Source organism: Panthera onca, chromosome A1, assembly GCF_046562875.1.
Source record: "Panthera onca isolate mPanOnc1 chromosome A1, mPanOnc1 haplotype 2, whole genome shotgun sequence".
Classification (NCBI taxonomy): Eukaryota; Metazoa; Chordata; class Mammalia; order Carnivora; family Felidae; genus Panthera; species Panthera onca.
The window spans coordinates 158249539-158276170 of record NC_138339.1 but is presented as its reverse complement, the minus strand read 5'-3'; the positions used below and the strand labels follow the sequence as shown (position 1 = coordinate 158276170).

At 40.9% G+C, this 26632-nt stretch overlaps 1 protein-coding gene across 2 annotated transcripts in view; it reads left to right on the top strand.

Moving 5' to 3' along the window:
• CFAP97D2 (CFAP97 domain containing 2) overlaps positions 1 to 17727 on the top strand; it is a 34511-nt gene extending 16784 nt beyond the window's left edge. Inside the window, exon 4 of one of the 2 annotated variants that reach the window (XM_078443205.1) lies at positions 17194 to 17727. In XM_078443205.1, coding sequence (XP_078299331.1) covers positions 17194 to 17213 — 20 coding nt within the window. In that variant the 3' untranslated portion in view covers positions 17214 to 17727. Of the gene's footprint in view, positions 1 to 17190 lie in introns of both variants that reach the window. The other variant, XM_060636597.2, reaches the window with a different exon arrangement.
• The last annotated feature ends 8905 nt before the right edge of the window (positions 17728 to 26632 follow it).

The window sequence follows — 26632 nt, the reverse complement described above, 5'->3', positions numbered from 1 at the left end:
GTTTGGAGTGTGGAAGTAGGAGGCACCTAGCTAATTCAGCTAATGACTCATCACAAAGTAATGGTAGAAATGGTGTGTCTCCTTGTGATTAGTTTAATGGAGCCCCAGCAAAAATAAAAGTCAATGATTTCTGTCAAGAATGCATCAGTTTGGGCCTAATAACTGGCCATTTCATTTCTCTGTCCTTTATTTAGTAAAAGACACTTGTCAAGTTAACACAGGGTGTGGAAGAGAATCAGCCAATTTTCAGGGAGATCTTGGCTATTCCCAGAACATTGCAAACTAGTTGGTTCAGATAGCATGGATGTACCTAGCTAGCTAACTACTCAGTAGCAAAAGTCAACACTATAAGAGAAACTATATGACCAACAATTGGGCTTTAATTCTTCATTTTATTTTGTATGGCTTTATTGAGATATAATTGGCATATGGTACACTATATATTTTCAGTGTACCGTTTGATAAGTTTGACGTGCTTTACACCTGTGAGAATATCACCACAATCAAGATAATAACTATACCCATCACTCCTCCAGGTCTCCTGTTCCCATGAATAATTACCCCACCCCTCCTCTCTCCCACCCGCATACATCCACAGTCTTTTTGTCCCTGTGGACAAGTTTGCATTTTCTGAGTAGATCCATGCATTGTCTGCCTTTTTCTGCCATTTATTCCACGTAATAGCATGGTTGAGTGAGTCAATAGACCATTCCTTTTTGTGGCTGAGTAGTGCTCATTGTAGGGAGCCATCACAGTTTGTTTATCCATTCACCTATTGGTGAGCATTTGGATTGTCTTTAATCTTTGACTATTAAACAAATAAGGGTGAAATGAGTATTCATGTTTTTAAAAAATCAAAAACCAGGGGGCCTGTGTGGCTCAGTTGATTAAGTGACCGACTTTGGCTCAGGCTATGATCTCACAGTTTGTGGGTTCAGGCCCCATGTGAGGCTCTGTGCTGACAGCTCAGAGCCTCGAGCCTGCTTCGGATTCTGTGTCTCCTCTCTCTGTCCCTCCCTCACTCATGCTCTGTCTCTCTTTGTCTCTCAAAAATAAATAAATTTCAAAAAAAATTTTTTTAAAAAAATCAAGAACCAATATCTGCCCAAGACTGAAAACTCAATGATAAATGAAGAGCCTTAAATATGAGTCACACAGAGAAAGTCTTCCAAGCATGACAGCATAAGGAGGTCTCTGGACCCACTCCCCAGTAAAACTGATAAAAATTATTTTTAAAACAATCATTTAAGGTTTATGGAAATGGTCCTAAGGACATACACCATATGAAGAAACATTTATCCAAGAAAATCTGCTGAAATGTGATGCGGCAAGAACAGACAGATTCCATAGTATTTGAACTGAGACACACTCCATCCGCCTCCCTCCCAACCCTTCCAGGTTGGGTCTCTATTACTGAGACCGCGTCTCAGGTGAGAGTGGCCCAGAGATGAAGACTCCTTTCTGCCCAGCTCCCACTCAGAAAATGGAGGCTCCAACTTGAGTGGTATTGCTGAGAATACTGGGGCCTGATCCCCTTGGCCTAGTTCATAAAACAGGAGTTTGATGTTGGGACAGTCAAGCCATAAATATCTATGTGTTCTCCCCCACTACAATGGAAGAGCATGGGATGTCACACAGAGAGAAGCTTGCTATTCTGAGCTCCAGAACTCTGAGATTTTGTGTAGGGTGAGATGCAAACCATGAAATAAATGGTTCTTGATGTTCCCTCAAAGCAGCTGACTTCATTTGCAGCAAAGTGTGGCAAGTTCCAAGCATCACTGAACATGAAATAAAAGACATTCAAATTGGAGAGGAAAACAAAAAACTGTCTCTATTCACAGATAATATGATCTTGCATACAGAAAATCCTAAGGAAACCAATTAAAAAAAACCAAAACTATTAGAACTAATACACAAGTTCACCAAGGTAGCAGGACACAAGATTAATATACAAAAGTCCATTGTATTTTTATATATTTGCTATTAACAATCTGAAACTGAAATTAAGAAAATTGTTTCATTTGCAAAAACATCAAAAATAATAAAATACTTGGGAACAAATTTAATAAAGAAAGTACAAAACTTACATTCTGAAAACTATAAAACATTGTTGAAAGAAATTAAAGAATAAATAAATGGGGGAACATCCTATGTTCGTAAGTCAGAAGACTTCATATTGTTAGCATGGCATACTCCACAAACTGATCTGATTCAGTGCCACCCCTGCCAGAATCCTAGCTGATTTCTTTGTAGAAATTGGCAAGTGGATTTGAAAATTCATATGGAACTGACAAGGGACACCAAGTAGTCAAACAATCTTGAAAAAGAAGAACAAAATAGGAGTCATGTATCCTGATTCCAAAACTTTCTGCAAAGCAGTGGTAATCAAGACAATGTGGTGCCAACATAAGGGTAGACATGGATCAATGAAATAGAATTGAGAGTGCAGAAATAAACCCATGTGTCTATATCAATTTATTTTCAATAAAGATGCCAGGACCATTCAATAGGGAAAGAATAGTCTTTTCAGCAAATGGTGTGGAACAATTCTGTATTCATATGCAGAAGAATAAAGTTGGGCTCTTATTTCACACCACATACAAGAATTAACTCAGAATGGATCAAAGACCAAAATATAAAAGCTGAGACAGGGGCACTTGTGTGGCTTAGTCAGTTGAACAACTGAATCTTGGTTTCTGCTCACGTCATGATCTCCTCGTGATTCATGAGTTCAAGCCACACATCAGGCTCACTGCTGTCAGGCTGTCAGTGCAGAGCCCTCTTTAGATCCTCTGCCCCTTCTCTTTGCCCCTCCCCTGCTTGTGCTTTCCTCAAAATAAATATTTTTTTTTTAAAAAGCTGAAACAAAATATAAAAACTCATATAAGAAAACATGGAAGTGAATCTTCCTGCCCTCATCTTTGGTAATGGTATTAGATATGACACCAAAAGCATGAAAAAAGAGAAAACATTAAGCTGGATAAATTAGACTTAGTTAAAATTAAGGACTTCTGTGCTTCAAAGGACAGTATCAAGAAAGTGAAAAGACAGTCCACAGAATGGGCAAAAATATTTGCAAGTTATATATCTGATAAGGGACTTGCATATATTCAGAATATATGAAGAACTCTTACAGCCAAATGATAAAAAGGAAAATAGCCCAATTTAAAGATATGCAAATGATCTGAATAAATATTTCTCCAAGGAAGATATGCAAAAGGACAATAAATACATGAAAAAATGTTCAACATCATTAGTCATCATGGAAATGCAAGTCAAAACCACAATGTGATATCACTTTATACCCACAAGTTTGGCTAGAACCAAAGGCAGATAATAACAAATGTTGGTGAGGATGTGGAAAAATTGGAATCTTTATCCACTGCTGGCGGAAATGTAAAATGGTGCAGCTAATTTGGACAAAAGTCTGGCAGTTTTTCAAATGTTTAAACATAGAGTTACCATATGATTCAGTAATTCCACTCCTAGACACATACACAAGAGAAATGAAAATATGCCCACAGTAAAACTTGTATAGGAATATCTACATCAGTGTTATTCATAATAGCCAAGGGTAGGAACAATACAAATATTCATCAACTGAAGAATGAATAAACAAAATTTGGTATACCCACACACAATGGAATATTATTCAGGAATTTAAAGGAATGAAGTATTTAAAATAGCATAACATGGGGGCATGACTTCGGCTCAGGATGATCTCGTGGTCTGTGAGTTCGAGCCCCATGTCAGGCTCTGTGCTGACAGCTCAGAGCCTGGAGCCTGCTTTGGATTCTCTCTCTCTGCCCCTCTCTCTCTGCCCCTCCCTCGCTCATTCTCTGTCTCTCATTCTGTCAAAAATAAATAAACATTAAAAAAATTGTTTAAATAAAACAGTATAACATGGATGAAGCTTGAAAACTTTATGCTGAATACAGAGAAATGGAAAAACATTCCATGCTCATGGATTGGAAGAATAAATATTGTTAAAATATCAATACTACCCAAAGCTATCTACACATTCAATGCAATACCAATCAGAATTGCACCAGAATTCCTCTCAAAGCTAGAACAAACAATCCTAAAATTTGTATGGAACCACAAAAGACCCCGAATAGCCAAAGTAATATTGAAGAAGAAAACCAAAGCAGGAGGCATCACAATCTCAGACTTCAGCTTCTACTACAAAGCTGTAATCGTCAGGACAGTATGGTATTGGCACAAAAACAGACACAGTGGGATAGAATAGACAACCCAGAAATGGACCCACAAACATATGGCCAACTCATCTTTGACAAAGCAGGAAAGAATATCCAGTGGAATAAAGACAGTCTCTTCAGCAAGTGGTGCTGGGAACACTAGACAGCAACATGCAGAAGAATGAACCTGGACCACTTTCGTACACCATACACAAAAAATGAACTCAAAATGGATGAAGGACCTGAATGTGAGACAGGAAACCATCAAAACCCTAGATGAGAAGGCAGGAAAAAACCTCTTTGACCTCAACCGCAGCAATTTCTTACTCAACATGTCTCCAAAGGCAAAGGAATTAAAAGCAAAAATGAACTATTTTCTGCTCTGGAAAATAGTGTGGAGGTTCCTCAAAAAATTAAAAATAGAACTACCCTACGACCCAGAAATAGCACTGCTAGGAATCTACCCAAGGGATACAGGAGTGCTGATGCATAGGGGCACTTGTACCCCAATGTTTATAGAAGCACTTTCAACAATAGCCAAACTATAGAAAGAGCCAAACTATGGAAAGAGCCTAAATTTGTCAACTGACAAATGTATAAAGATGTGGTTTATATATACAATAGAATACTACTTGGCAATGAGAAAGAATGAAATCTGGCCATTTGCAGCAACATGGATGGAACTGGAGGGTATTATGCTAAGTGAAATAAGCCAGGCAGAGAAAGACAGATACCATATGTTTTCACTCATATGTGGATCTTGAGAAACTTAACAGAAGACCATTTTGGGGGGGGGGGGGGGGTTACAGAGAGGGAGGGAGGGAAACCATAAGAGGCTCTCAAGGACTGAGAACAAACTAAGGATAGATGGGGGGTGGGGGAGAGGGGAAAGTGGGTGATGGGCAGGGAGGAGAGCACTTGTTGGGATGAGTACTGGGTGTTGTATGGAAACCAATTTGACAATAAATTATATTTAAAAAAAGAAAAGAAATGAAAACTTTATGCTGAGAGAAAGAAGCCAATACGTTATATGGTTCAATTTATATGAAATATCCAGAATAGGGAAATCCATAGAAATAAAAAGTAGATTAGTGGTCACTTAGGGTTGGGGGCAGGGAGGGATAGTGAGTTGATAGTTAAAGAGTACAAGGTTTCTTTTTGAGGATGATGAAACTATTCCCATTGACTATGCTGGTGGTTGCACATATCCAAGACATTTGTATGAGATCAGGAAGTTTTTCATCTTAAGAGAACAGGCCTTAAGAGGCTAAATAAAGCTCATTGCTAGGAAGATGGTAGAGTAGGAAACGCCAGGAATCTGTCTCTCTACCTAGACAATTGTGCAATTAAAATCTGTCTGAAGTAACTACTTCGGAGCTCTATTGAAACTACTTTGGAATCTATTGAAAACTTCCAGGGGGAAGATTTGGGCATAAAATTGTGGTTAATTTCAGTCAATATCAGCTCTTAGCAAAGTAGCATCTACACATTGCCCACCCACAGACTCGTGATGGGCAGCTGTACACGTGGTCCTAGAGCAGCCTGTGATAGCCAAAGTAGGCAACAAAAGACCCTTACCTCCAAATATCAGGTCGATGCTGTGATCACTGATTGCTGCTTCTGATCACAAATGTGCAGATGAAGAGGTGACAACCACTCTTGTTGCAAGACCATCCTGCTACTGCTGAAGTGACTTCCAGGGAATTTAAAGAACTAGTGTCCTTTATCTACCCACCTCTTCTCATTTTTCCCTTTCCCCGCTTTGGGAGTCAGACACTAAAGACTCGGACATACAAAAACAACTGCATGTACATGGAAAATTAGAAAGTGTCCTTTGCTCAGAAAAAGGCTCAGAAAAGAAATTAGAAGGTTACACCTCAGGCTGATCCTCAGCACAGAGTTAGCCTATGGCAACAAACAAAATTAATTAATTAATTAATTATAATAAAAACCAACTAGCTCTGAGGAAGGGGGAGAATCTTACTTCCAGAGTTACCACAGTACTGGATCCAAATGTCTAGTTTTCAATAAAAAATTATAAGGCATGCAAATAAACAAGAAAGGCCTATTCAAAGGGAGAAAAAAATGCATAAATGGAAACTGTCACTGAAAATGACCTGATGTCAGATATATAAAACAAAGATTTTAAAACAATGGTTTTAAATGCTCAAAGAACTGAAGAAAGATGTGGAGAAAGTCAAGAGAATTATGTATGAACAAAATGGAAATATTAACAAGGAGATAGAAAACCTAAAAAGAAACCAAAAAGAAATTCTGAAGTTAAAAGTACCATCACTGAAAAGAAAAATTTACTAGAGGGATTCAAAGGAAGATTTAAGCAGGCAGAAGGAAGAATCAGTGAACTTGAAGGTAAGACAAAGGAAAGTATCCAGGCTGAGGAACAGAAAGAAAAAAGATTGAGGAAAAGCACAGAACCTGAAGGACCTCTGGGATATCATTAAGTGGATCAACATATATATTGTGAGAGTTCCAGAAGGACGAGACAAAGGGGCAGAAAGAATATTTGAAGAAATAATGGCTAAGAACTTCCCAGATTTCATCCAAGAAGTTCAATGAACTTCAAGTAAGATGAACTCAAAGAGATCCATGCTGAGGCACATTATAATCATACTTTGGAAAAACAAAGACAAAGAATATTAAAAGCTTCAAGTAAGAAGCAAATCTTACATACAGGGATCATAAATGAGATAATTAGCAGATTAGCAGAGTGTCAAAAGAAAAAAAAAAATGTCAACCAAGAATCCCATATCCAGAAAATCTGTCCTTCAAAAGTGAAGGAGAAATCAAGACATTCCCAAATAAATAAAGGCTGAGGGAGTTCATTACCACTTGACCTTCTCCACCCTGAGTCCTTCAGGGTGAAATTACTAGTTACTATGCAGTAAATCAAAGCCATATGGAGAAATAAAGATCTCAATAACAGTAAACACATGAGCAAATATCAAAGCTACTATTACTGGAAATTTGGAGTTCCAAATCTTATTTTATACATAATTTAAGAGACTAATTTATTTAAAAGAATTGTTATTTTATAGGGCACATGATGTATTAGAATGTAATTTTATGATTGGGGTGCCTGGGTGGCTCAGTAGTTTGAGTGTCCGACTTCGGCTCAGGTCATGATTTCACAGTTCGTGGGTTCGAGCCCCACATCAGGCTCTGCTGACCGCTTGCTCAGAGCCTGGAGCCTGCTTTGGATTCTGTGTCTCCTTCTCTCTCTGCCCCTCCCCTGCTCATGCTTTGTCTCACTCTGTTTCTCAAAAATAAATAAATGTAAAAAAAATTTTTTTTAAAAAGAAAGTAATTTTATGAAATCAATAACTAAAAAGGATGGGAAGACAGCAGTGAAAGAACAGTTTTTATATATTATTGAAGTTAATTTGATATTGATTAAATGTAAAGTGTTATAACTTTAGGATGTCAAATGCAATCCTCATGGTAACCACAAATAAAATAGCTATAGAATATACACAAAAAGAAACAAAGGAATTTAAATGTTTTACTACAAAAAATCACGTAAATACAAAAGAAGACAGTAATGCAGGAAATAAAAGACAAAAAGCTATTAGGCATATGGAAAACAAATAGCAAAATAGCAAAAGTCCCTCCTTATTAGTAATTACTTTTTAAATTTATTTTAATGTTTATCTATTTTGAGAGGGGGAAGGGCAGAGAAAGAGGGGAAAGTGGATCTTAAGCAGGCTCTGTTCTGACAGCAGAGCCTGTTGCAGGGCTCCAACTCACGAACTGTGAGATCACGGACCTGAACCAAAGTCAGACACTTACCTAAGTGCCACACCCAAGTGCCCCAGGAATTATTAAAAAAATTTTTTTTTAATCTTTATTTATTTCTGAGAGAGAGAGAGACAGAGTGCAAGCAGGGGAGGAGCAGAGACAGAGGGAGACAGAATCTGAAGCAGGCTCCAGGCCCTGAGCTGTCAGCATAGAGCCCAATGCAGGGCTCCAACTCATGAACTGTGAGATCATGACCTGAGCCAAAGTCGGATGCTTAACCGACTGAGCCATCCAGGTGCCCCAGGAATTACTTTAAATATAAATGGATAAACTCTCCAATCAGAAGACAAAGATTGGCAGAATGGATAAAAACACATGATCAAACTATATACTGCCTACAAGAAACTCACTTCAGAGCCAAATACATTGAAAGTTAAAGTATGGTAAAAAGTATCTCATGCAAATAGCAACCAAAATAGAGCAGAAGTGGCTATTCTACTATGAAACAAAATATACTTTAGATACAAAAAAGTTTACAAGAGACAAAGAAGGACATTATATATTAGCGAAAGTTTTAATACAAGAAGATATCAAATTATAAACATTTGTGCACCTAAGGACAGACCACCAAAATATATGAAGCAAAAGTTGACATGATTGAAGGTAGAAATAGACAGTTCTACAATAATAATTGGAGACTTCAGTATCCTGTTTACAACAATGCAGAACAACCAGACAGAAGATAAGTAAATAAATAGAAGACCTAACACAACAAGCCAACTAGACCCTACAGACATACACAGAACACTCTACCCAACAACAGCATACACACTCTTCTCAAGTGCACATGTGGCATTTTCTAGAACAGATCATATTTTAGGCCACAAAGCAAATACTAATAGATCTAAAAAGATAGGTATCATACAAAGTATCTTCTCTGACCATAACAGGATGAAATTAGGTATCAGTAACAGAAGGAAAACTGGAAAATTCACAAAATTCTGGGAATTAGACAATAAACACTTTTTTAAAATGTTTATTTATTTATTTATTTTGAGAGAGAGAGTGTGAGAGAACAAGTGTCAGCACGTGGGGGAGGGGCAGAGAGAGAGGGAGAGAGAGAGAGAATCCCAAGCCGCATCTTCACTGTCAGCAAAGAGCCTGATGCAGGGCTTGAGCTCATGAACCATGAGATCATGACCTGAGCCAAAATCAAGAGTTGGACGCTTAACTGAGTGAGCCATCCAGGTGCCCCTAAACAATATACTCATAAATAAGTAATAGGTCAAAGAAGAAAACAAAAAACAGAAAATACTTAGAGACAAATGAAAATGAAAGCACAACATACCAAAACTTATGTGACGTGCAGGAAATTGGTGCCAGTGAGGGAAATTATAGCTGTACACACATTAAAAAAAAGGATCTCAAAGAACAACCCAATTTTACTACTTGAGGAACTAGGAAAAGAAGAACAAACTAAATCTAAAGCTAACAGAAGGAAGGAAATAACAAAGTATAGAGCAGAGATAAATGAAATAAAGAGTAGAAAAACAATAGAGAAAATAAATGAAACTAAAAGTTGTTCCTTCAAAAAGATTTAAAAAATTAACAAAATTTTAGGTAGACACACTAAGGAAAATAGAGAAGAGACTCAACTTATGAAAATAAGAAATGAAAGTAGGGCCATTACTACCAATGCTATAGACATAAAAAGGATTATAGGAGAATGCTATGAAGGATCATATGCCAACAAATTGGATGCCTAGCTGAAATGGACAAATTCATAGAACCACAAAACCTACCAAGACTAAAACATGAAAACAGAGAATTTGAACAGACCTATAATTAGTAAGAAGATGGAATCAGTAATCAAAAATCCCCTAACAAAAAAAGCCCTGGACCCTATAGCTTAACTGGTGAATTACACGAAATAGTTAAAGAAAAAGTAATACCAATGCTTGTCAAACTTTTCCCCAAAAATGAAGAGGAAACACTTCCTAACTCATTCTATGAGGGCAATGTTACCCTAATACTTAAGTTGGACAAAGACTCCACAAGAAAAGAAGACTACATACCAATATCCTTTATGAATATTGTCTCATTAAAATACTAGCAAACTGATTAGCAGCATATTAAAAAGATCATATACCATGACTAAGTGAGATTTATTTCTGGAATACAAGGATGGTTCAACATATCAAAGCCAATCAATATAGTAAACCACATTAACACGGGGCACCTGGGTGGCTCAGTTGGTTAAGTGTCCGACTTTGGCTGAGGTAATGATCTCATGGTTTGTGAATTTGAGCCCCGCATTGGGCTCTGTGCTGACAGCTTAGGGCCTGGAGCCTGCTTTAGATTCTGTGTCTCCCTCTCTCTCTCTGCCCTCCCCAACTCATGCCCTGTCTCTCTCTGTCTCTCAAAAATAAATAAATGTTAAAAAATCTTTTTTTTAAAAAGTAAACCACATTAACAGAATGAAGGGGAAAAATAGACATGATTATTTCAATTGACGAGAAAGAGCATTTGACAAAATTCAACATCCTTTCATGATAACAACAGTCAATAAACTAGGAATAGAATGGAACATACCTCCATATAATAAAAGCCACATAGGAAAACCCACAGTGAATATCATAATGGTAAAAGACTGAGAGCTTTTCCTCTAAGTTCAGGACAATTTTGTTTTCAGTACTTTTATTCAATATAGTACTGAAAGTTATAGCTAGAACAAATAGTCAAGGGAAATAAAAGGCATCCAAATTGGAAAGAAAGAAGTAAAATGATGTCTGGTCACAGATGATATGCTCTTACATGTAGAAGATCTTAATAATTACACACACACACACACACACACACACACACACAAACTGTTAGAACTAATAAATGAATTCAGCAAAGTAGCAGGCCACTAAGTCAACACAAAAAATCAATTGCATTCTAGACATGAACAATGAAGAATCTGAAAATGAAATTACAAAAAATTCCATTTGCAATAGTCTCAAAAGGAATAAATACTTAGGAATTAACTAAGAAGGCGAAAGACTTGTACAATAAAAAGTATAACACATTGCCAAAAGAAATAAAAGAAGACATAAATAAATGGAAACACATGGCATGTTCACAGATTGGAAGAGTTAATATTGTTAAAATGTCAATACTACTCAAAGTGATCTATAAATTCAGTGTCATGGCTATCAAAACCCCAATGACAGTTTTGCAGAAATAGAAAAAAACCCATCCTAAAATTATATGGGATCTCAAGGGACCTGAAACAGCCAAAACAAAATCTCAAAAAAGAACAAGAAGCCTGGAGGGCTCACACTCCCTGACTTCACAATCAGGGAGTTACAGAGTTACAGTAATCAAAATGGTGTGGTATTGGCATAAAGACAGACATATGGACCAGTGGAATAGAATAGAATGCCCAGAAATAAACCCTTACATATATGGTCAAATAATTTTTGACAAGGATGCCAAGACCATTCAATGGGGAAAGGACAGTCTTTTCGACAAATAGCACTGGGAAACCTAGATACCCACATGCAAAAAAAAATGAAGTTGGACTCTTAAACTATAAACAAAAATTCACAAATGTATCAAAGAACTAAATGCACAACCTAAAACAATAAAACTCTTAGAAGAAAACAGAAAAAAGCTTCCTATAATTGGATTTGGCAATGACTTCTTGGAGCAGTGCCGGGCCCTTCCTACCCCTCCGCCTTTGCTCCACACCACTCCTCTGCTGCACGTTCCTTCACACATCGTGTCTTTAACCCCTTTGCCACCCCCCCCCCCCCCAGCCATCAGCCTAATGGATGATTCTACCTCAGTGTCCCACCCAGTTAGATCACATGCTCAAATCTAGTGCCACTACCCGTTCTCTGTGACTTTGGGTACGTTTTAACCTCAGTAAGGCTAATGATAGAGTAGCTAGCTCTAAGGACTAAGTGAGATAAACATACTCCACAGACTCTAAGATACAACCCCCCCCCCCACTTCCATGCACACATACCCCTAAAGGGCTCTGAAATGGGAATGCATCTTACAGGGCACAGCATGGTAGCGTTTTGCATGCAGCCCTGCCTCTGGCCTTCTCATCCGTCACCTGGGTCCCTGCAGTGGCCACTCCACACACATTCTCTCTCACCTGCTCTCCACCCTTTCTCTACAATGATCCTTTCGAAATGCAAGAATGTGCTTTACAGCCTTCTGTGGCCCTGCGCTGCCTGCACAGTAAGTCAGGACTCCTCCAGCGGCACCTGGCCCTCCAGGGTCCAGCCTCTGTCAGACTCCTAGATGCACCTGCCACCGGGCATGTCCTTCCTCTCCTTGCCATCCTGCTCACACCTCTGTCGTTTCAGGGTTCTGTCCCAGCATCACTTCTGATTGCCACTTCTTCCCTCTGTCCTCAGGAAGCCCTGAGCATCCCCACCTCTGTGTCCCCAGCACATCGACACCACTGAGCTGCTTTTCCTCCTCTTCACTGTGCCTGTGTGCTCTCTCCCTCACCTGGGCCGTGAGGTCACCGCTCACCTCTGAAGCCCAGCTCCTCCCCAACCAGGCACCTGCAGCAAGATGCACTACCAAATGTTTGTCAGACAAGTGAGAAAGAGGAAATATACCGTCTCTGGGAGCCCTTCCTGCCTTCTGAGCACTCCAGCCCATTCTCTCCAATGCAGTAGGAGGGCTTCCACTGGTTTTAACTCCGTCAGTACTTCAAGAACTATCTACGCTGTTTTTTGGAGTCTAAGCAGGGGGAGAAGAGAACAGGGACTTCATGGAGTGCAAAGAGAAAGGAAAACCACTCTGGAAAGGATCACAAACCGAGAGCTGTTGTTACACAGAGCCCAGAGGTGGCAGAAGACCAGGAAGGGCTGACGGGCACAAAGTTCTGGAGCAACGTGTCCTGGGAAATTGAAGACACGCACCGTGACAAGGTGCCTGTGGTTTCTTGTTTGCTGCACATCCACAGCTATTTGAAATTTCCATTCGCTTCATTGGAGTTATGCATTTGGACTCACTGATTCTTTCTTGTTTTATGGCATTTTATTCTATTGTCTGAAAGCATTTGCCAAACGGTCCTCTCCTAATACTATTAAGACCCAGCACATTGACTCAGCTGATGAATGCACTGTTTCCTCACACAAAGAAGTCATAAGGAGATGAAAATGAACTCAACTGATTGATTACAGGTTGAGGGAGAGAGATATGGTGAAAAATAACAACTTAGCAAGATGGTATGCAGGAAATCATGTGACAGTGCCAAATAGGTTATGGCACACTATGTCGAGAAAGGCAAAGAAAATTAATAATTTGAAAAAGTTTGCCAAATAATTTAAATTCTAAACTCTCCCTCTTTATCTTATCCTTCTTGCTGGCAAAACCCTAACCATGAATGAAGAAAAATAAGTATTTAATTTTGTCATTAATGTCATCTGTAATTAAATTAATTTGCTTATTGGGGCGCCTGGGTGGCTCAGTTGGTTAAGCGTCCGACTTCGGCTCAGGTTGTGATCTCACGGTCTGTGAGTTTGAGCCCCGTGTCAGGCTCTGTGCTGACAGCTCAGAGCCTGGAGCCTGCTTCTGATTCTGTGCTCCTTCTCCCTCTGCCCCTCTCCTGCTCACACTCTGACTCTCTCTGACCTTCGATAATAAACAAACATTAAAAAAATTTAAAAAATTAAATTACTTTGCTTATTAATGTCCTGAGTGAATCAATTAAAGACTTGTAATATCGTCACTTACTCCTCTTACCTGAATATACAGCCACTATGTTGTGGGACATTTCAGCAGATTGCTTTCCCTCGAAGTCCAGTCCATTGTAAGAAATTGCATAGACACCAAAGTTTAAATAAACACCCCCCAGCTCCAACGCCCCATCCCTGAGCAGGCCCCGTAGCCCGGCAAGCCCAGTTCCCTTGTCCAAGACGCCCTGCTCCTTTAGCCCCTGGCCACTGGCCCCACAGGCATCTGGGTTGGCACTGGGAGGGATTTGAGAAGCCCCAGCTTTCCTGCCTGTTTGCCTTGGACATTTCTTACAGAATCTGGAGGTACGGAGAGAGTAAAGCACCTTTCCCAAAGATGCATAACCAATAAATAATTACTAATTGCTGAGGCATTTGGAAAATCTAATTTATTTTTCAATTTACATTGAAACCTTGAATATTTCAAGTCTTTATTTTTAATTACAAAACTCATATTTATTTATTGTGAAAAATAAAATGTCAAACAGTAGAGTGTGTAAGTAAAATGTGGGGCTGCCTTTGGATTGAACTCCTGAGAACTAATCACTGTTAACTTGCTGATGAACGTTGACTTTTATTCATCATTTATATATATCTGTTTATTTAAACAAAAACGGGATCACAGTCTACTCAGTTTTCTGTAAATTGCTTATTTTCATCTATTATGTATCATGGAAATAGTCTCGTGTCAGTACATAAAGATCTCCATTCCTCCTTAGCAGTTACAAGGTAATTTTTGTAGAGATACACCTTAAGTTATTTAATCAGTTCCATAACTACAGAAATGTACGGTGTTTGCAGGTTCTCACTATTCCAGAGGAAACTATGACAGTAGTCCTGGTGCATGTGTCTCTTTCCATGTCATTTCTGTAACTTATATGCCTAAAAGTAAATTGTTTAATCAAAAGGTATGTACATTTAATTTTCTGATACTACCGCACTGCCCTCCGATACAGTCTAGCAACTTGCACTTTGCAGCGGAAGTCCCTGTTTCCTCACAGTCCTGCCAGCACTTGGCATCATACGTGTTTTAGAGTCTCGCTCCATTCAATTTCTATGTATTAATTGTCCGGTGTGGTTTTTTTTACTGGTCTGTCTCTCTTCTAGTTGTTAATATGTAATGGCTGTTTATATATTATCAATATTTACTTTTTTCTATTATCAATGACACAAATATTTTTTGCTACATTATTATCATTTCACCTAAGTTTATTTTTAGGGAGACAAATCAGCCACTGTTTTCTTTTATGGCATCTAGTTCTAGTGCCTTCCACAGAAAGGGGAGAGCACTTTCTCCCCTATATTCTCCTATATTTTCTCCTAATGCTTTTATGGTTTTCTTGATTTGCTTTAAATCTTTAATTAATATAGAATTTAATAAATATGGAATTTTTTATATTGTGTTAGAGATCAAAGTTCATTTTTTTCCAAATTTATTGTGAGTTAAAAATAGCAGTTTGCAATATCAAAAATTTTCATACTCTTTCTATTTCACACCAGCTGCTTTCCGGAGGCTTCCACTCCCAGCAGGTGAACAGCATGTGTCCCCCACCCCACTCCCCGCATCACAGCAGGGAGGGGGGACCGCCTCCTCCTCCTCCTCCTCCTCCTCCACCTCCTCTTCCTGGGGCAGGAACGCTGGTCTCTGGCCCCAGTTCTTGGCGTCCTGGGCCCAATCTACTGGGCCTCGTGTTTTATTCGTCTCTGCTGCCTCCTTCAGTTGGTTTCTGTCCCTCTCAGGCTCGTTTGTTCTTTGACATCACGGTATACTTCATATCTGTGTCATTTTATTTCAGGTTTGTGTCTTTAAACAGAACACTGTAAATTTGCTTTATAGTCTAGTCCCAGAGGCTTTTTCCCCTCAGTTTTATCCATTTGTTTATTGATGTAAGTATCGTGTTTGCTCTCATTTCTGGTTTTTTTTTTCTATGTTTTGTTTCCTTACTTTTTCCTCCTTTATATTGTTTTCTTTAGCAAATGTCAAGAAAATGCTTGGAACCTATGCTTCAAATCCATCCTTCACCTATTTACGTTGACTCTTGAAATTCCTCTTTTACAAAACAGGAAACAGATAAAGCCCAAGAGCAAAAGGAGATGTTAAGATAAAGTAAAACAAAGGAAGGGAAAACAGGCTCCTAGAAATAGTGTTTCCTGCAGCTGCAGCGCAGAGACTGCACTTTATTGAAGTGTCAGCTCGAGGCACCTGCTTGATGCAGTCGGGGAAACAAGCCTGGGCACAAAAGTACTCACAGTTCTGACAAAGACCAGACCCTAGGGATGTGGGTCTCCTGCTGAGGTTATCCCTTCTGCAAGAAAAGACAAACAGGGATAGCCTAAGGAAACAACTGATTGCCTCTGGATCCCAGATCAGAAACAATTACCATCTGAGCGTCCCAAATCAAAAGATGGCTCTGTCACAAGCATCCTTCCTGCCCTGTTTTAAGTCCCCAGGGCCTTCAGCTTCCATGTCTGTATGTGCAGGAGGAAGAGGGTGACAGGCCCAGGGGCAGAGGGAAGGACGCCCGCTATGGGATTCCTCAGTCAAAAATTTCTTTCCTGCTGTTGGGTCTGTTGGCTTTGAAGTAGAAAGACTTTCTCTAAGGGTGCACTTGCTTTTCCCCCAACAAGTCCCAGCCTCCCAGCCTTGGAAACATCAGGCACATAGTCAGCATGGAGGTGAGGGTGGGGTTAGCAGGACACTTTTACAGGAGAGCTCCTCCCTTCAGAAAGAAAACCAAAATCAAACTATTTGAAAACCGTAGGGCTAGGGAGGAAAGAGCTGTTTTATATAAAGGACCAGAAGGCTAGAAAATGGTCCAAGAATCCACAGGAGCCCTTCTTGACCAGATACCCTTCCTTGTCCAAGAATGTTCATAGCAACACTATTTATAATAGCCAAAAAGTAGAAACAACCCAAACATCCATCAGCTGATGAACAGGTAAGCAAGGTGGTAGAACCAGCCAATGGAATATTATGCAACTATAAAAAGAATAGAGTTTGGATATGTGCTTCTTTGTGGGTAACCCTATAAGACATCAGACTCTGTGAAAGAGGGCAGATCCAAAGGGCATATACCGTATGATTTCATTTAGATGAAATGCCCAGAATATGAAAACCCAGAGAGATGCAAAGTGAGTTAGTGGCTGCCAGGGTCTGTGGGAGGGGAGGTGGGGAGCAGAAGCTAAGGGGCACGGTGGTTTTCTCTTGGTGGAGAAGGGTCGTAAAAGCTTCTAAGCTGGATTTGGTGATGACTGCACAACTCTGAACATAACAAAACCACTCATATATATAGCTTAAAAGGAATAATTGTATGGTACAACACTATAGCTCTATGAAGCTGCTATGTTAAAAAAGGATTATATGATTGATTCTAAATGAAAAGAATTGTCAGTGAATTGAAATACCCCATTTCCCTTGCATTCTAGTGAATAGATGTTTTAGTGCCCTTCCCTAGGGAAAGTGTTTCTGATATGTAATTCTGGTCCAGCAGGAACTGAAACTGGGATTTAGCAAGGCCACATCCAAGCCCAAACCCCAACATCGAAGGAGGAGGGGAGGACTCAAAACGCAAAGTGGGAAAAGAAGGCAAATCTGAGCGGTGTGGTGGGAGAAACTGCGAGGCAGCCACAGGCTCCCTGAAGCCACAACAGTGCTGGTCCTCGGGGTGCCGGCTCAGGAGGTCGGCCAGGCCCTCCTCACCAATATCACACGGAGGACAGCTGCACGTGTGCATAAGACAGCACTCCAGAACTACGTGTGTTTACACAGTGTGCCTGACAGGCTGATGCAGCAGAACTATTCTTTGTGCTTCCAGGCTGATAACTGGAAACCAGTTATGCAGAGAAGTAATACTGGGAGCTAAAGGGCTTTGAATTAGATTTTTTCTCTGGCCTCTAACACTTACTCTGTCACCATATTTGTGCCGTTGTGTATTTGTTTATAATTCTCAAGTGGATTGTGTAATTCCCCTTAAAAACCTGTGATTGTTACTTTAACAAATATCTAAATAAATCAGTTTAAAACTCCTCGACATGAAAAAACTAGCCCTGATTCCAGAACACATAACGTGGAGATGTGAAAGGAATCAGTGGGCCTTGGTCAGATGGATGGAGTGTGGCAGGTGCCTTGGAGACGGCTCACTTTATCCGTCACGTCCAGGCAGGACCATGCTCACGCCGTTCTGCAACAGAGAACGTCTATCCTGTATCAGCACCTGAAACAAATGATTGAAAGCCTCATACACACTTTCATTCATTCATTCAACAAACTAAATCTAAAATTGAATTTGGTGATGATCGCACAACTCTGAAAATACCACAACCACTCAATATACACTTTAAAAGGGTGCCTTTATTGTATGAAATTATGTCCCAATGAAACTGCTGTGTTTAAAAAGATAATCTGATTAATTTTAGACTGAGTGGATGTGCTGGGCACTGAGTAGACCTGGGGTTCAAGATGACGAAGACAGACATGGACTCTGCCTCACAGAGCTGGACCCCTCGGTGATGTCACAGGACATAATCACTCTTCACCATATTCAACTCATACTATAAATTGAGGTTGAATTCTCCACTAAAAAAAAAAGAGAGAGAGAGAGAGAAAGGAGCCAATTTCATTCCTTTATGCATAAACCCTTTAAAGCATTCTTGTAGATCAATAGTGAGTCTGGTTTCAGGTTTCTGTGCCTAAACAGAATCACCCCAGGTCCTTCACTGCTCCTTGCAGGCAGGGCCTTTAGTCAGTGGCGTTTAAAATCACCGACCTGGAGTCAGACAGCCCTGGATGTGAATTTCGACTCTTTTCATTTGCTGCGTGGCTTTGAGCAGATTACTCAACGTCTGAATCCATGGAGCAAGGTAGTGCTAGAAGCCAGCTCACGGCTGCACATTAGGCCTTGTGTGCGAGGTAGGTGTGGGCTTCAGAATCCCTCCCTTTCCTATCATGAAACCTCAAACTGGGCACAATGCTGTGTCGCGTCTAGTGCTAAATTTGATAGGAAAATGGTCTCTTGGTAATGATAGTATACCTGATCTACAAGCCTTCTTGTTTGCATCTTCTGTACAGTCATCATTTTCATGCCTTGGTCCTCTTCCCAGTGACTACATTATTCCCAGAGTTGTGTTTAGTGTGTCTCTGCAGCCCTGCCCTGAAAAACCCCAATGCAGTGAAATTTAAACAATCTACCACAGAATTGCAAATGTCGCTATTTGGACATGACAACATTGGTCTATTTCTCTGCCTGCCCCTCCCAGAGAACCTCAGTCTGTGAAGACTGCCAGGTGACTCCACATGGGCAAGAAGCAGCTCTCTTCAAAAACAGCAGGGACCTTCTCATTCCAGGAAGGCTCAGAGAGTCTTTAGTGGGCGAATGGGTCTTACTTCACACACGCCTCTCAGAGTGAAAACTGGCTATGCAGGAGCTCTGATTTTGAAATTAACTTGAAAAAATAAGGTACCAGGTGTGTTTTTAGGTGAAGAGATGAGTTTGTCCCATATTACACTGTGTGCCAAATCAGTTTAAATATGTAGAACTTTCAAATGTTTTAAAATCACCATAAATATAAAGAATGGGAATAATGATGGGTTGGGGAAGATGAGGGGGAGCAGGAGGACAGCAGGAGAACAGCAGGAGGGACAGCAGGAGGAGAGGAGGTGCCCTCTGTGCAGGGTGGGCTCTGGGTGAGGCAAAGAGGGGCCTTGTGTAGGGTGGAGGATTGATCCCTGGGCCCCTCCTCTGTAACACCCAAGCCTCCAGGGACAGCTGCACAATGCAGTGGCCACTCTCTTTTCTCAAAGACAGTGACACATGGGGCTGCCAGAAACTCTGAAGTCTATTTTGGGACCAGAGTTAAGTTTTTATGTAACTCATAAGTAAATTAGGGATAATCACAAAAAGTACTGACCCTCAAGACAGTGGCTGAAACAGAAAGCATAATAGTGGTTATTAACCTGCCCCCCACCCCACCCCATTGATTCTCAGGCTGTATGATCTGGACCTCATGACAAATGTCCTTAACCTGACCAATCTCCTGTCCAGCCAGTAACTTGCACAGATATGAAGTCCCAGGCCAGCTATGGTCCCTTACAACGCTTTGAGGAAACCAGTGGATATGTGGAGAAGTGGCGGTCCCTAGTGGCGCTCCCTGGAACTGCGGTTCCAGCTCCTGAGTGGAAATGCAGGAGGGGCGGTAGGCTCCAACCACAGAGGAGTTCCAAATTGTCCAAGGGTCTGCCGTTTCAGAGCTTCTCTCTTTCTGCAAGTGTGGTGATGCTGATGCTCATTTTCCCAAGCCTGAAACCCTGCTCTCCAGCAGGATTACTGTCCCTGAGCAATAGACAGTAATACCCAGTAAAGTTCCTGTAAAGTCCTGTGGGCATGAGTTACCTTAACTCCCACTGACATAGGTATGTGATGTGACCCCCAATCGCGTCCCTAACTTTGATCGACTGAATAAAGTAATTAATAAACCAACAGTACTCCATAACAGAAGTATGCTCAAACTACCGTACCACATACACTTGACTGTTAGAGGCCTGGCAAAATGAAGAAGTAATCAATTTCCCTGTGCTCAGGTGAACACACACAGTCACAGAAGCAAACAGTCACCAGTACTTTAAAGATTCCGAAGTGATCATTCACCCTAAACTGTTTCCCCTAGAACTTGCATTTGCCCTAAAACCCCACACTTAGAGTCACTAATGGAGGAAACGGCAGAAGTCATTGTTGCCCTGACATCCGACTTTTAGCGGTGGCTTTGTGCTGATCAGCTCTGTGATCTTGCGCAGGTTAAGTTATCCTGGCAGGGTCCCATTTTCCATCAGAGTAGGTATTACAAAGCTGTACATTTATAAACTATCATAAAACCTCAATTTATATTAACAAACATTATTTATCTATGCGGGGGTTAATTCAAAAGACAATTGTTAACCAAGATTTTGTTTTCTCTTCAGGAGCCTTGGTAAACTGTTATTAAAGAGAAACTTCCAGGGCCCTGGTGTCTGGGCAACCATTGCCCAGCTCTGCTGGAGATGCTTAACAGACCATGAGAGCCTGACTGGGTCACTGACCGGTGTCTAAGTAGGTGTTTGGTGCAGACACTTAGCAAGCCTGCAGGACAAAGGAAAATCTGTTATCAGTAGGAGAGTCTGTGTTGTTGACTTTTGAATAATTACTTATGCCCTTCCAAAGCCTCAATATTTCTCCAGTGTCAGCCAACAAGAGTCTACCAATTCTCAAATTACTCCAATTCTCAAATTACTGTCCTGACTGTATTTCTTTTTTTTTTTTAATGTTTACTTTATGAGAGAGAGAGAGAGAGAGAGAGAGAGAGAGGGAGTGGGGGAGGCGCAGAGAGAGAGGGAAACCACAGAATCCGAAGCAGGCTCCAGGCTCTGAGCTGTCAGCACAGAGCCCTATGTGGGGCTCGAACTCACGGGCCATGTCCTGAGCCACCATGTCGGACGCTTAACCGGCTGAGCCACCCAGGCACCCCGTCTGTATTTTATGGACAGTTTAAGGAAAGAATTGTAAAACAGAGATTAATGTATATACAATTTCATAAAATTCAGTATTGCATAAAAATAACAATGTACAGTTGTTCCCCAGTATTTGGCTGACTTCAGACTAGTTACACATCAGAAAAAATCTTAGGTTAGGTTTAGAACCCCTTGATTGAAAATTTGTTATCTAATATAATTTGTGACTTGATTGGTGATCTCAGTGTCCTGTTCTCTTTCTTTACATGATTCTTCATTGTCCCATTTTGAAGGCAGTGGGAATTATTCTTGTAAAAGAGCGGGCAATTTGAGGGTTAGTCATCCTTCCCACGGCCCCATGTCACTCTGCTAGCCTTTGCAAACAGTCTATAGCTGTCCCTTGGCCTTTACCACCCCCTCAGACACTGAGCAGTGATTGGTGCATTTAGGTCATGGGTATAGGTGCAAGGGAGAAAGTAGAAGAAAGATTGTGCCTAACACACACACATGCCATCCTGGTTGTACATCTTTTTCAATTGCTGCCACCTAAAATAATGCACCTCTCCCTGCACGTGGTAAGTCCGATAAGCACCATGGGCACTGACTACCATTTAACCTCACGTGCTTGCTTAGAACCGTGAAGATGAATGTGGTGGTTACAAAGTGCACAGGTGTTCATCTGATGAAACATGAAAGGCAGAGAAAGCAAATTCAAATTCTGATGAAGCTGTTATTATGGAAATAAAAATGTGTCGCTCCTTCTGTGGTAGGATACCAGTGTAGCCAACCTACCATGCAGCAGCTGGCTGGGCCTTGGTACCCCAGGGCCCATGAGGGCTCACAACTGCATGCCTGGTGACTAAGCAGTGGAGCATCTGAGGTGAGGGAAAGGCTTGCACCTTCTTACTGTAACTGGGGCAGAAGAGGAAGAAGAAGGAGGAGGAGGAGGAGGAGGAAGAGGAGGAAGAGGAGGAGGAGAAGAAGAAGAAGAAGAAGAAGAAGAAGAAGAAGAAAAGAAGAAGAGGGAGAGGGAGGAGGGGGGATGAGAGGAAGAAGAAGAAGAAGAAGAAGAAGAAGAAGAAGAAGAAGAAGGGGAGGGGGAGGGGGAGGGGGAGGAGAGGAGGGGGAGGTGAGGAGGGGGAGGAGGAGGAGGAAGGTGTGTAATCCTGGCTAGCTGACAAGTGGGCCAACTGGCCAGGCTGAGGCTGGCCTGGAGTTGCTGTGCAAATAACAAGCCACCCTCCCAAGGGCAGGTAGGGAGCAGGTGTTAGTATGTTAGGTTTTAACGTAAGGATTTTGGTGGAGGAACACAGCCCTCCAGTCTGTAGCAGACACCTAGTTTATGCTTGTGCTTTTTCTCCACCTATGCCCACTGCCACATCATCATCACTGATCTGATCATCATGCTTCTTAGGTTAGACCTTCTTCCACCATTATGTTTCCCCTACCACGCTTACTAACTTGGTAAACTAATATAGCTTATAAATATTGCTAGCAAGAATGTTTGAAATGAGAAATTATATTAACTAAAACATTTTGGGACTCATTAATGGAAATGTTACCAAGTCGCCTGAGTGGCTCAGTCGGTTAAGCATCCAACTTCAGCTCGGGTCATGATCTCGTGGTTTGTGAGTTCAAACACTGCATCGAGCTCTGTGCTGACAGCTCAGAGCCTGAAGCCTGCTTCAGATTCTGTGTCTCCCTCTCTCTCTGCTCCTGCCCTGCTCATGTTCTGTCTGTCTGTCTCTCTCTCTCAAAAATAAATAAACATTGGGGTGCCTGGGTGGTTCAGTGGGTTGAACGTCTGACTTCGGCTCAGGTCATGATCTCACGGTTCGTGGGTTTGATTGAGCACCCCCTACGTCGGGCTCTGGGCTGACAGCTCAGAGCCTGGAGCCTGCTTCAGATTCTGTGTCTCCCTCTCTCTCCCTGCCCCTCCCCTGCTCATGCTCTGTCTCTCTCTGCCTCTCAAAAATGAAGAAATGTAATAAATTTTTTTTTAATAAATAAATAAACATTTAAAAAAATAGAAATTTTACCATAGTGAGGACACTGCCTGCCCCTCCAGGGGACTGCTGTGCAAGCACAGGATTCAGAGTGAGCCAGCTCCCTCCACGTGAGGTGCACCCAATCCCTGAGGCTCAGACCCCATCCTCCACTGATGCACCCACGACACAGGAACGTGTGAAATGATTAACATGCTGCATGGAAGATACTTGGAAAATGGAGATGTCTCATACAGATATTGGTTATTACTTAAAGATCCTTAGGACTTTGAAACGAAATGTCCATGGTTGAGATTCTTCAGACAGTCAAATGCCTCACCAATCCTCTTGGTTTAAATGCAGTGAAGTGGAGGGGCACCTGGGTAGCTCAGTCGGTTGAGTGACTCTTGGTTTCTGCTCAGGCCATGGTCTCATGCTTTGTGGGATTGGGCCACACTGTCAGGCTCAAGTGCAGAGCCGGCTTGAGATTCTCTTTCAAAATAAATAAACCTAAAAAAAAAAATGCAGTGGAGTGGATTCCATAGCTGTTGTCAAGAGCAGGAAAGAACAAGATGGAAAAAGTGATAAGCTGTACTTTCAAGGTATGTATTTACTCAATGAAGTCCCTTTGCAGCAAAATGTGTGTGTGGGAGAGCCTGGCTGTGCAGAATGGGGTAGTATGTGTGCACTTCAACACATCTGGGAAACATCAACATGATTTAGTTACTAAGGGCCTGTAATCCAAACTGAATTCAGTGTTGTTGTTTTTTTTTTGTGTGTGTCTTTTTCTAAATGAGTTTAGAGAGAAAATTTTAGACTATATTTGTGATTTTGCTAATTATTCATCTCAAATACATAACTTTAACCAGGACATATATATTAATAAAAATATTCAATAAAGACTCTAAACATGAAGTCAGGAAGGACAAGTTGCCTGGCCAGCCTTACCAGGTCTATCTGAGGTTCCAAAAAATGTGTTCGGTGACCTGGTTACTGCCTTTCAGCTGTCACATAGAGCTGAATAGGCACAAAGGTAAGTGAGAACAGACTTCAAATGGCACTGGATCAGACCATCCAGTTTGGGGATGGACCTGAGAGATGGCTAAGAGAGATTTCCATGCTGCAAGTTTCTATCCCTCAGACTTGCTAGCAAGGCTGCTGCTAATAAATGGCATTAAAATATAATGTAACATAGTGTGATGCAATATACACTGATATACTTATGTATTTTAATTACAATATGTTCAGCGTGATTCTAAGCACCTTACATAAAGTATTTCATTGAGTCTTTACATGCATCAATCATACGAAGTGTGAACTGTTATCATCCCATTTTATAAATGAGGAACTTGATGCACAGAGAGCTTGAGGAACTTGCCCAAATCTGAACCAAGGGAGTCTAACTCCAAAGGCCCTTGTTCTCCAAACAGCACACTGTTGCCTCCCCATGGTGTGGCCTTGCCAGATGGTTCTGAGAGGTTTTTTTTCATTTTCATATTTTATTGTAGTTTGGTATGGACATGAAAATTGTTTTATGTCCTATGGCAAAGTAAAAATGACCACTAGTTACACGCTTTATATAATATAGTAAATTCTTAGTTTTGGCACTGAAATTCTCACATCACAGGCAAATTGGGATGGTGGTTACCTTATAACTTGTGTGCTCAGCACAGCGCAATTAGAAATTGTGGGATTAGGGGTGCCTGAGGGCTCGGTCGGTTGAGTGCCCGGCTTCAGCTCAGTCATGATCTCACAGTCAGTGAGTTTGAGCCCCACATTGGGCTCTGTGCTGACAGCTCAGAGACTGGAGCCTGTTTCAGATTCTGTGTCTCCCTCTCTCTCTGCCCCTCCCCCCCTCACACTCTGTTCTCTCTGTCTCTCAAAAATGAATAAATGTTATTCTTTATCCAGCAAGGCTGTCATTCAAAATAGAAGGAGAGATAAAAAGTTTCCCAGACGAACAAAAATTAAAGGAGTTTGTGACCACTAAACCAGCCCTGCAAGAAATTTTAAGGGGGACTCTCTGAGGGGAGAAAAGATGAAAAAATATATATATAAATAAATAAATACCCAAAGCAACAAAAGATTAGAAAGGACCAGAGAACACCACCAGAAACTCCAGCTCTACAAGCATCATAATGACAATAAATTCACATCTTTCAGTACCCACTCTAAATGTCAGTGGACTCAATGCTCCAATCAAAAGACATAGGGTAACGGAATGGATGAGAAAACAAGATCCATCTATATGCTGTTTACAAGAGACCCACTTTAGACCTAAAGACACCTTCATTGAAAATAAGGGGATGGATGGGGGTGCCTGGGTGGCTCAGTCGGTTAAGCGTCCAACTTCGGCTCAGGTCATGATCTCACACTCCATGAGTTCAAGCTACATGTCGTACTCTGTCCTGACAGCTGGGAGCCTGGAGCCTGCTTCGGATTCTGTGTCTCCCTCTCTCTCTGCCCCTCCCCTGCTCATTCTCTGTCTCTCTCTGTCTCAAAAAAAATAAAGAAAGAAAGAAAATAAGGGGATGGAGAACCATCTATCATGTTAATGGTCAACAAAAGAAAGCCAGAGTAGCCACACTTATATCAGACAATCCAGACTTTAAAATAAAGACTGTATCAAGAGATGCAGAAGGGCATTCTATCATAATCAAGGGGTCTATCCACCAAGAAGACCTAACAATTGTAAACATTTATGCTCTAAATGTGAAACCCCCCAAATATATAAATCAACTAATCACAAACATAAACTCATCAATAGTAATACCATAATAGGAGGGGGCTTCAACACCCACTTACAGCAATGGACAGATCATCTAATCAGAAAATCAACAAGGAAACAATGGCTTTGAATGACACACTGGACCAGATGGACTTAACAGATATATTCAGAACACTTCATCCTAAGCAGCAGAATATACATTCTTCTCCAGTGCACATGGAACGTTCTCCAGGATAGACCATATACTGGGACACAAATCAGCCTTAAGTAAGTACAAAAAGATTGAGATCATACCGTGCATATTTTCAGACCATAACGCTATGAAAGTTGAAATCAACCACAAGAAAAAATTTGGAAAGGTAACAAATACTTGAAGACTGAAGAACATCCTACTAAAGAATGAATGGGCTAACCAAGCAGTTAAAGAGAAAATTAAAAAGTATATGGAAGTCGATGAAAATCATAACACCACAACCCAAAACCTCTGGGACGCAGCAAAGGCAGTCATAAGAGGAAAGCATACAGCAATCCAAGCCTTCCTAAAGAAGGAAGAAAGATCTCAGATACACAACCTAACCTTACGCCTTAAGGAGCTGGAAAGAGAACAGCAAATAAAACCCAAAACCAGCAGAAGACAGGAAATAATAAAGATTAGAGCAGAAATTAATGCTATTGAAACCAAAAAACAGTAGAACAGATCAATGAAACCAGAAGCTGGTTCTTTGAAAGAATTAACA